Source organism: Caenorhabditis briggsae (genome assembly GCF_000004555.2).
Source record: "Caenorhabditis briggsae complete genome, chrV, whole genome shotgun sequence".
Lineage (NCBI taxonomy): Eukaryota > Metazoa > Nematoda > Chromadorea > Rhabditida > Rhabditidae > Caenorhabditis > Caenorhabditis briggsae.
This window is the reverse complement of record NC_013488.2, coordinates 8,377,974-8,388,926: the sequence shown is the minus strand read 5'-3', so window position 1 is coordinate 8,388,926 and position 10,953 is coordinate 8,377,974. Positions and strand designations below refer to the sequence as shown.

General features: G+C 36.9%; 3 protein-coding genes across 3 annotated transcripts in view; 2 read left to right on the top strand and 1 right to left on the bottom strand.

Moving 5' to 3' along the window:
* The window catches only part of Cbr-grl-23, a gene marked incomplete at both ends in the record, with an annotated part of 1,593 nt that extends 1,061 nt beyond the window's left edge, over positions 1 to 532 (bottom strand). The window contains 2 exons of the mRNA XM_045237388.1: positions 318 to 395; positions 445 to 532. Coding sequence (XP_045097733.1) covers positions 318 to 395; positions 445 to 532 — 166 coding nt within the window. The remainder of the gene's footprint in view (positions 1 to 317; positions 396 to 444) is intronic.
* A 3,104-nt stretch (positions 533 to 3,636) lies between these two features.
* CBG27023 lies at positions 3,637 to 4,963 on the top strand (the record flags this gene model as incomplete). The annotated part of the gene is made up of 2 exons (XM_045237387.1): positions 3,637 to 3,921; positions 4,943 to 4,963. The coding sequence occupies 2 exons, from the start codon at positions 3,637 to 3,639 to the stop codon at positions 4,961 to 4,963; spliced, it is 306 nt and encodes a 101-aa protein (XP_045100576.1).
* Positions 4,964 to 9,569: 4,606 nt separating this feature from the next.
* CBG23534 overlaps positions 9,570 to 10,953 on the top strand; it is a gene marked incomplete at both ends in the record, with an annotated part of 4,701 nt that continues 3,317 nt past the window's right edge. The window contains one exon of the mRNA XM_002636745.1: positions 9,570 to 9,629. Within this exon, the coding sequence (XP_002636791.1) occupies positions 9,570 to 9,629 (60 nt within the window). The remainder of the gene's footprint in view (positions 9,630 to 10,953) is intronic.

Sequence of the window (10,953 nt, the reverse complement as noted above, 5' to 3'; positions counted from 1 at the left end):
TTTTTGATTTTACAGATTTGGTAACTTACATCCTCCGCCTCCTCCTCCGCATGGTGGTGGTGGTGGTGCGCATCCACCTCCTCCTCCACATCCTCCTCCTCCACCGCATCCTCCGCCTCCTCCTCCACCTGAAACTCGGAGAGACTTGATCAAACCAATTCATAAGAATCACTCACATCCTCCACCGCATCCTCCACCTCCTCCTCCACATGGTGGTGGTGGTGGTGGTGCACATCCACCTCCTCCTCCGCATCCTCCGCCGCCTCCGCCTGGAATAGTTTAATTAAAATCTGGAAGAATTCATTTTAGAAACTTACAGCCTCCTCCACATGGTGGTGGTGGCGGTGGTCCGCATCCTCCACCACATCCTCCACCGCCGCCGCATCCTCCTCCGCCTTAAAATATGACTTCTTAGAATCTGAGCCAGAATTTTCAACAACTTACAGCCCCCACCGCCTCCTCCAGCGGATGGGAACAAGAAGGCTGTCGCCACGGACAAACCGAGCAATAAGATGATGATCGACTTTCTCATCTGTAAAATGTATAGATTATAAGAACATTTTTGGGATTTCTTCGGCTTCAATTAGTAGAAGAAAAAGAGGAAAGACAAATGAAATGCCATGTGGTAGCATCGTGGTCCATCTTTTATACGCCCGTTATGGCCGAAAGGGGGCTGGATCCACTCAAAACGCTTCGTCGCCATGCAAAACCAGATCGGCAGCCATGCCGTTGCACGATAAGAAACCGTTGTTATTTTCATTTGAGGAAGAGATGATAACAGATCTACCAGTCACTTAGACACTGGTTTCGAAAGAGAAAGTCATTGACACATGGAAGATCTTCGTTGCGTAACTGAGATCCGATTCAAATCGATTATTTTATCCAAGTGTAAACTAATTATAGTTAGAGTTATTAAGACATGTGTGGTGATGAAAGTGAATGGACTGGTCGAATTACAGTGGTTAATGAATGAAAGTGGTTTTTTGATTTATGATTTGCTATATTATATGGAATTGTGTTTTGGTTTAGTCACAATTTGCGCTGGAATGCACTAACATAATTTCGGACTGGACGCTGAAATTTGGAATACCGAATTGATATTTTCTAATTTGACAGTAAACCACAAGCTAGCAAAAATTTTAGATTTAGAAAATTCGCGATGGGGCTGCGTGACGCATGTTCCAGTACTACCATAAAACCAATTTATAGTCATTATTCAAAACTTAGACTCTTCTTATAAGGTCAGAATTCACTTTGGCACAATTTGGGGAAAATTTTTAAATTAAATTTCAAAATGATTTCACGTCTTGGGATGAAGGTTTCAATTGATCTATTACAATTTAATTTAATTTGAAAAATCACTTTTAAAATTGTGGAGCAATCAAAACCAGAAAACACTGTAATTGACCTAACGATGGTTTTTTTTTCCGGAAAGCTCCAGCTGGGAACCTGCAAACGCATGGGAACTCTACGACGACACAACTACTATCTTAAATCACTTTGCATAAACTTCAAAGAAATTTTTTCAAACTTGAAAATCAACTATTAACATGTGGTCCGAATAATTCTCTTGTAAGGAATTCAGCAAATTACTCAAGTTTGGTCTAAACTTAAGTGTGGTACAAAACCCATGTTTGGTCCAAACAGTGTTTGTTTATATTTTCGTGGTGGGACCCGTAATTATTTTTTTCCGAATATAATTTTCATACTCAGTTTGAAGCTCAGTTTTTCGAAAATCGACCGATATTCTTTCATGTTCTTCTAGATTGATACATGTCGTGTGTCAGAAGTTTCAATACCCTTTGCTGTATTTAAATAAAATTGAACTCTATATATCCCTAACATAATCCTTGAACATCATTTTGACAAGATTTTTCTGACTTCAAAGTTATGTCATAATACGGACTACATCAACGACACTAATCCTATTTCATACATCTCCATTTCATTTCTAATATCAGTTCCATTTTTTTTTCTTTCACTAAGTCTCCGTTTTCTTTTTTTGTATCTCAACTTTCCATTCCATTTCCATTTTGAATGGCAGATGAGCCCTCTTTCGGTAGTTGGAGTAGAAGAGCACTTCAAACTCAATCAACTTTTTTTTCATTTTCTCTCACACCACCTCCCGGAGTAGAAGGTCGTCCTTCTTTTCCTAATATCCCTCCTGAATTCTCTGCAAAAAAACTGAAAATATCTGGAAATTCAGGAATTCCTAATAAGTTTATTTGTGTTTGTGTTCATTTTTTTTCCTGGGAAAAATGTCCCAAAGACCAAGACAGGAAGAGTTGAAGAGAAAAATGCTAGACAAAAAGGAGACAACCAATTTGCTTCTTTTCTCTATTTAGTTGTCCCTGTTTCCTTCTTCTTGTCATATGTTATGTTTTTGGTTCAAAACCACTTATTGGTCCGTACTTTACCCCAAAATATGAGCAAGAAGCATAAGATCTTTTGAATCAGATGACTACTATTCCGTTGGGAGCTGCTGATCCTAAACTGCCACTACTAAAAAACACTATAAATAAAGTATTCATGGTCCATTTATGGATGGCGACGACCAAACACAATCGCTTCATTTGAAGAGAGAGAGAGAAAACGTCTTTCCTTTTTCATTTCTAGCGTCATTTCTGAGATCTCGATATCATTTTTAAAGGAAAATATCTGATTTTTCTAATTTCTGACTGTAGGTCAGAGCATCTTTTTGAAGTTTCGGAATCCCTGAATTTTATCTGTTTTCAAAAATCGGATATTCGAAATTTACTGAATATTCGAAGATTGGTATATCAGAAAACTCCGAATTTAAAAGAAATCGACGTTTCGGAATATGTTGAATGTTCAGGATTATCGCTACATGAACACTCTTTAAGGACCTGACTTCTTTCTAATTGTAAGGAGCAAAATTTTTAGGACCAGAGTTTCATACTAGAGGCCGAAATTTTTCGCTCGGAATATTTGGGTCAGGATTTTTGTAATCCCGTGTTCTGTTCCCTTCTGTAGGACCAAGTAGGACACGGCTCATCAGATTAAATTTGGTCTATACTGATCTTTTGTAACGCGAAAAAGTTTTATGAACATTCATCATAGCATTTTAGTTTCAGTAAAATTTTTTGAATTAGCTCCTCTATAAATATTGCGAGAAAACTGTTATAAGTGATAACTTAATTATTTAAAAGTTGAGTTACTTCAAGTATATTTTAGGACTAAAATTTCCCGACTTAAATATTCGATAAAGTTCAAAGTTTGAAAAAATGAAGCAATAACTTCTCCGTTCATATTAGCCTCTAGAGGAGTTGAACTTGAGGGCCTACCGCTGAAGGTGCCACGCAGCTACCAGCTGAGCTACGATGGGTAAAGCTGTGACGGCACCTTAACTCTTTTTAAAAATTCTCCTGTCCCCCCGAATAGCCTATCTTTTCAGTTTTTCCGATATATTATCAGGCCTAATGAACATCTCGGTCACCAACTAAAACAGATTAAATAACTCATATGCAGGTCATGTGCCAATATATCTTTATCCCAGTTTATCTTCTACGTCTTTTCATCTCAAAACTCTTAATCTTGTTTCCCTCACAATTCCTTTAATAACCCATTTTCCAGTACACCCTCCCCCTTCCTTCCGTTCACTATCACAAATACATAATGAGCAGCAAGAGCCGTAAGCTGAGCCACAACAATAATAATAACTCGTCGTCCTCTTCCTCGAATACGACCTCACAAGTGATAACAGGAGGCGGAGGGGGAGGAGGAGGAGCGTCTAGTGGACTTGGTTTGACAACTCCAACGGGCGGAGCCCCTCAGCGTGGAGGTTCGTTATCATTGAGTGTTGAACAAACGAGGAGCCGCCCGTTTTCAAGAAGCAGCTTCATGTTAAGATACAAAGGGGATAAGTCTGGAAAGAATCACAATGTCATCGATGCCATCAGAGTGAGTCGTTGTTTTTTTGGGTTCTTCTAAATTTTACCTAGGATATTTTGTTGACTTCATCAAAACCGGGTTCCTTAGAACTTATAAGGACGTGATCTATGAATCTCAATAAGCCGCTCATCTAATTACGTCTCCTATAGACCTCCAACCCTCGAATTCTTCACTAATGAGCTTCTTATGAAACTCGTGCGGCAGCCATAGCAACATGATTCAACTGGAGTCTCACCACATTTCGAAAGTTTTGTTTTCTTTGGGACACAAAGCTTTGAAGATTGTTTTTGGTGTTAGTCATATGTGTTTTTTCTCAAGGCCATGTGGAACAAATTCTCGGTAGAACTAACTTCCCATGTACCCCTCTCTAGTATTTTGACGGAGTACTTTCAGTTCTTTTTGGATTTTTCTGATTCCAGATGTCGTAAATGCACTAATAGAAGCTCATCCTACAAGTAAACTTTGAGGTCAATTATCTCGGTTTAAAAAAAATAAAAAAATTTGTCAATTGGTAAAATGTTGGGAACTTTACAAAAAAATTTTATCAGTTTACAATTGTTCGATATCTTTCATAGGAACCGAGATAATTGAGCACAAAGTGTATGTTTAGAGTGGGCTTCAATTAGAGCATTTACGCTGTTTTAGATATTTTTGGATTTGCACAGTTTTTTGGATTTGGTTTTTTCCACCGTACTACTAAAACACCGTGAAACCTGTATTAGAAGGGCCCCTTTATTAGAAGCGCCCCTCTAATAGCAGGGCCCTCCGAGAGGGGCTTGTTGCTCAGTTTTAGTGAAAGTGACTGGAAAAATAAAAGGGCCCTCTCTGATTGAAGGGCCCCTGTAACAGAAAGCCCGCCGGAGGTACGGTGGAACAATAGAAAGGTCGGCTCTTCTAAAACAGGTTTTACGGTAGGTTATATCAGTAAAATAAAATACTTCTGATTTTTTCGTGTGATCACTCCATTTGTATACCTACTAATATCCTCTCTGTCTTATGATTTTATGACTATCCATGCATGAAATTTCAGTACACTTCATGGATCACTTAAATATTTACTCTGACTTTATCCCTGGTCAGAATTAGGACATTGCCCTGTACCTATATTTCTTTTATATCCCAGTTTAATATATTTTATAGATTTTGTATTCTTCAGAATTCTCTTGTTTTTAATGAGCTCTTTTTGGAAAGAGCAGAAGACACAAATTCGTGTAGTTGAGGGAATAATAATATGTTCTAAGGGCGAAAAGCGACCAGATGTCTAAAGATACCAAAAGTGCTTCTTGAATCAAAAATTTCTCCTCTTTTTTGTTTTTCTCGATTTCTTATATTCCTCTTTTTCTCACCACAACCCACCCGCTTTATTGTTTTCTTTCGTTCGAGACTTTCTTCTTTCTTATTCTCTCAACCCATTTTCTTGAAATGGAAATGGAAAGTTGGATGTTGAAGAGCCTTTGAGGCAGCAGCTTTCATTCAATTCCAGTTCGCCTGTTGTTCAGAATTTTCGACGTTCGCAAACACTGAAACTTGGGAAAAGAGAACAATGCCAAAGGTAAGCGAATGTTTTGAATATCTGTGTGGCAGCTGTTATGGGATTAGGATTTATTATTATCAAGATTGTATGTGCAAGGTTTCCTAATAAACGATGTTGGGAAAGTTGAAGAAAAGAAAAGTTGGTCTACTAGAAGCAAACAATGAAACTATAACGGATTGTTTTTATTACTTTGTATATATATATACGAAGCCTAAATCTTCAAAACTAGGTTTAGTGCATAAAACACTTAATAATTTTTACAACAGTCTGCTGAGAACTTATAAATCGTAATACCTTGAAGCCTGTAATAGAAGGGCACCCATCGTTTAACATTGAACCAAAATTTCTCGGTTACTGTCAAAAACATCAAAAGTGTTAACTGATAAATTCTTTACCGTAATATCAAAAATATTTTTCAGTTTATACTTTCTTGATATCTTTCATATGAATTGAGATAAATAAGCTGAAACTTGATAAAGTGAGACCCTTCTTTTTACGGTATATTACTTTTTCGGGAGAGCTTTTCAGGGTGGCAAAACTCTCAAATTTAGATATGTGTACAATCTTCTAGGAAATGCTTAAATTTTTTGCTTTCTCGTTTCCTCAAAACACCACGAACACAATAGGCGATTTTCGGAACTTAGAAATTCTTGACGATTTTTAAGCCTACTTTTCCGAAAACCTTTTTGGTTAGTTTTCCAATTCCATAACTACTTAATTGACTATTGAATTATTGTCCCTCTACAATTGAATTATTGTCCCTCTACTGTAACTCCTCAATATCGTCAAAGTTTGATCCGGATCGGGTCCAGGCAGAATTTTCCATTAAAGAACCTCAAATAGTGTGAAGGCCCCCATGGTGACGTTTTCGGAAACATTCAACAAAATTGTTCAAATTGTTCAAAAACTATGCTATAATAGACAATAGAGAATTCGTCAAAAATAAGTCTAAAACTTGCAAAAAATTTCGATTCCTATTAGGAGCGGGGAGATGGCTAAATCGTTTTGAACATATTCGATAATTTATTTTTAGCGAGTTCTCAAGGAACCTTTCAAAACGTTCCCTAGAGAAATAAGTTTTCCCAAGGAACAATGAATATTGAAGTAACACTTTTTTTGAAGTTCACTTCTAGGAACCTTTCAAAGTTCTCGAATTTGTTGGCTTTTTTTGTTATTTGAAACTCGTTCTTTCCCACAAACTTCTCCTCGAAACGTCCCCCATCCCATTTCAGAAACACATTTTCTCATCAGAATAACATATGTGAAGTAATAATAAGTCTCAAAGACACATCTCTCTAGAGAAGATCCCTTGAGCTGATCTCCTACTCATATTTTATCCAGCTCTGTTTATTTTTCTTTCTAGTTTTGCCGCTCAGATAACCTGTCTCTTTAATAAAATTGGTTTCCTTGTTCGAACTTTTTTTTTGTTATCCAGGAGAAATTTCATTAGTGCCTAATTCACCAATCACAGACACAATCTAAAAGAATATTGAAAAGATTGAGTTCATATTTTTCTGTTTGCTGAAAAAAGAATAAATATCATTCGACCTATAGCAAGCAAGGAGTGTTTTAAAAACATAGATCTGAAGATCATTTAAAACCTATTTTGAAATGATTTTTGAGTTGGAAAAAAGTACCAAAAACCTGAATAGAAGAGTTGCCTAACTGTTTACTTTGAGCCAATTTATCTCGGTTCCTGTTAAATATATAAAAAAAGTTGTCAAGTTGCAAATTGTGCATCTTAAAATCACACATTTTATCAGTGAACACTTTTTCGATATCTTGTATATAAGCCAAAATGAATTAGATCAAAATTGACAGTGTGGAGGCCCTCCTATTACAGGTTGTACAGTAGTTAAAGATATTTAAAGTTAACAATCTTCATTTTAAAATGTTCGCTTTAGTAGTTTTCTCTTCTAAATATTGAGTGAGTATTTAGCTCTCTTTCCCCCGTTTCGTTTACTTCCTCCTAAAAACGCACAACCAGTTCAAATTACCCTCTCCGTGGCAACCAGTGGGACCTTCTCTCTCTCTAAAAGACTCTCCTTTCCTCTGTCATTATTTTTTCCTTCTTCGAGATCTTTTCTTTTCTCGTCATGTACACATTGTCTTTTCGAGCTACTACCAAACGAAAATTGTCATCGTCCACAGACCTCCTTTTTTCCAGAAGAAGAAGTGAAGCTTCAGAAGAAACAGAAGATATTTGTCATTGTCTTCTCTGTGTCTTTCTGAAATTCCATCTATTCCTTTTTCCATCTGTGAAAGGATCGACGGCTTCGAGTGATAATCGAATTACTGCCGGCTTCTGGTCCGCCCGTCTCATACATCTTTTCTTTTTGTTCCTTGCCAAAAAAAGAAGGTCCCACTCTTCTCGTTTTCTAACTAATCTACCCAGCTGTTTCTATTTCTGTCTTATTCTTTTCTTCCATAGACATCGTCATAATTATTATTTCTTCTTCTCATTTCAAAACGAAGAGAAATGCCGCTCGAATCAAGACTAAACATTCGAATTCCGAATGTTCGACGGAGACTTTCTCATTTTATGATCGAAGAAGTAAGTTTGAAGACTAAAGGTGCTCATAAATCTTTGAAAGTAGAAAAAGTATAAATCTGACAGTCATGTTAAATATAAATTGTGCTCAAGCACAGGCTCTCGGATTTCTCAGTCTGAAAGTTGAAATGAAATTTTGGAAACAAATTTTCCTTTTCCTCAAGAAAATGGTAAGTTTTCACCATTGAAATTAAACAACACTAATTTTTTAAAATTTGTTTTTAACTTCGGGTACCGTCCTTGCAAGATTGAAAGCTGAAAATTGATATAAATCTTAAAAAATTCTTTGGATCAAAAATAATGTTGAGGACCAAACAAAAATCTAATGGCCTAAACAAGTTCTGAGAGCCCAAAAAATTCTGAGGACCAAAACCGACAAGAGCTAATTCTTTTATACACCTACCTATCTGCTACCGTATCTCGCTTAGTTTTTGTTCAAACACGGTGAATCTTGTATTTTTGAGTTCAGCAAAAAAGAGCTTCAAAATAAGTATAATCGTGCCAAGGTGTTTTCTTTTTTAATTCAAAATTTCAGTTTAAAGAGGCAGAGACCTATCGAAAACAACATTTTCAAAAATAGGCCATGTTTATAACCATTTTGAAGTGCTTGGAAAGCGTAATCCAAAAATCAATTTTTCACAAGATTCGAATCAAAACTAAGTGAGTCTTACTCCGAATTTTTTAAAACTAGTCAGTGTTTATACTTACTTGGAAGTTCAATCTGAAAAATTGGAAAATCTCCTTTAATAACCTTCCTTTTGAAACCTTTGTTTTTTTCCTGTCTTAGCATCAGAAACTTTTAACAAATTTAGTAAATTTAGATTTTTTTTCAAAAAAAATCACATCCAAGAATCCACTATAGCTCTAGAAATCCCGAAACTTCGCCGGACACTTCCTTCTCCACCCCAGATGTACCTAATTTCACAAAGTAGAATTTTTCACGTCTGAACTAATACTAAGCCGATTGTGCCAGCTTCTTACGACTCCTCCATCCGTCGTCCGTGGTTATATGTACATTGTCTGCGTATACCTTTGTGCTCATTTTCTCTCTCTTTCGTTATATACGCAAGAATGTCTTGAGAAGACGTGACTAACCTCTTTTCTCTCAATCTCACACACTTTTTTGCATTCCATTCTCGTTTTGAAAAAAAAAACGGAAAGAATTGATTTGTGTTTGAGTTTCTTTTTCCACAATGGTAGCCAACGGTTGTTTTACATCACCTCGAGGCCTTCTGAACCAGAATTCTTTTCGCAAGGTGAGTCCATTGGCTGATTGGCTTTTTGTGTTTCATGGTCTATACGTAGAATTTTCGATTTCTTTCTTTCCGCCACATGTTTCAATTTTCTGGCTCCGCGGAGCTCTTTTGTGTATGTGTTTCCACAATTTCTGACACTTGTCAATTTGTAATTCATCGTCGTTGTGGTGGACGACAGAGTGTCGAAAAGAGTCATATTCGGGGGGAGGGTCCCTGCGACCCATTCATTCTACACATTCGTTTCTCTTTTTTCGTCTTCCCCTTTTGTTTTTCAATTCACTCAACAGCTCCTCCTCTCGAATCTAGTATTTTCGACATGAATCTGGATTTTGTTTGCACAAACAGAAGTACTGAAAATCGGCTGTTAGTTCCGAAGGTAGGCTTACATTTATGAACTTGGTTAGGGATAGAAGAAGACTAAAAGTTGTTTCCTGAGAGGACCCGGCCTGAAAAAATTAAATAAGAGAGAAGTCAGTGTTCGGAATTCAAGAAGACCAACCGTTCATCATAAATTTTTTCACCTGTAAATCATGAAGAAATGGGAACTTCTAGACCTTTTTTGAAAATCAACGCCTGATTCTAATTAGTACCAAAACCAAAGTCATCTACTTCTGGTCATAAGTTGAAAACGTTTTGACTTTTGGACAAATATTGGCCAGGTTCTGGTCGGAACTTGCCCAAGACGGCTGTGCCCCGGTCAGATTTTAAGTCTGTCTGACTTCGGACGGCTTTAGTAGCGGTCTTATCTGGAATCTAACCAACCTCTGACCTGAAGTTGCCGGCAACGCCCAAGTACTGCGAAACCAATATTCAGAACTGTTGTAAACTGAACTCAGACACTTCCTCTTCGTTTTTCAATGAATATTAAAACTGAAAGATGAATTTACATTTCTTCAACTAACTCTTGCTAATGAATCAGAGATAGTAGAAAATGTCCAACTCTGTTGGTCTGGAATGTATAAAAATGTATTTTGCACTTGTCGATCTGGAGGTGTCAGTCATTAGAAAAAATTTTTTAATCTGCATTTTTTTCCAAAACTGATTTTTGAAACATGATTCTTTGAAATATCATCACTAGGATAAACTGCGATCTCTAGTTGTCTTCATGTACAAGTTTTCCAATTAGTTTGAAAAAAAAGTTTTCTTATTTCCTCTAATAGAAGCAAATACAAGTCGACCACTTTGAGGTCAATTATCTCTATTCCTTTGGAAGATATTGAAAGTTTGTCTACTGGTAAATTATCTTCCTTATATATAAAACGCTAGAGGCGTCTGTCCGTCATAATGTCCGTCTGTCAACTTTTGAAAAACTTGAAAAATAAATATAGATTTACGTGACCCATTTAGAAAAAGGGAAGAGCGAAGCTACAAACCAGTAAAAAACTAGATTGAATCGCGCTGAAGGCGCACCAGCCAGCTGGTTTATCATAATATCACCAATATTTTAATAGTTGACAAAATTTTAATGTCTCTTATGGGAACCTAGATCATTGAGTTCAAAGTTGACGGAAAGCCTGAGCTTCTGTTAGTGGAAATACGTTACGTGATAGATCCAAATTGATTTTTGGAGAGCACATCAACTAGGAGGAAAACAAAAAGTGGGAAGAACCAACTGGGAGGAAAAATGGGCGGAGCCGGGGGCGGAGCCGGGGGCGGAGCCTAATTTGCAACCCTGGCACGGTTTTGCCGCATGGTTTATT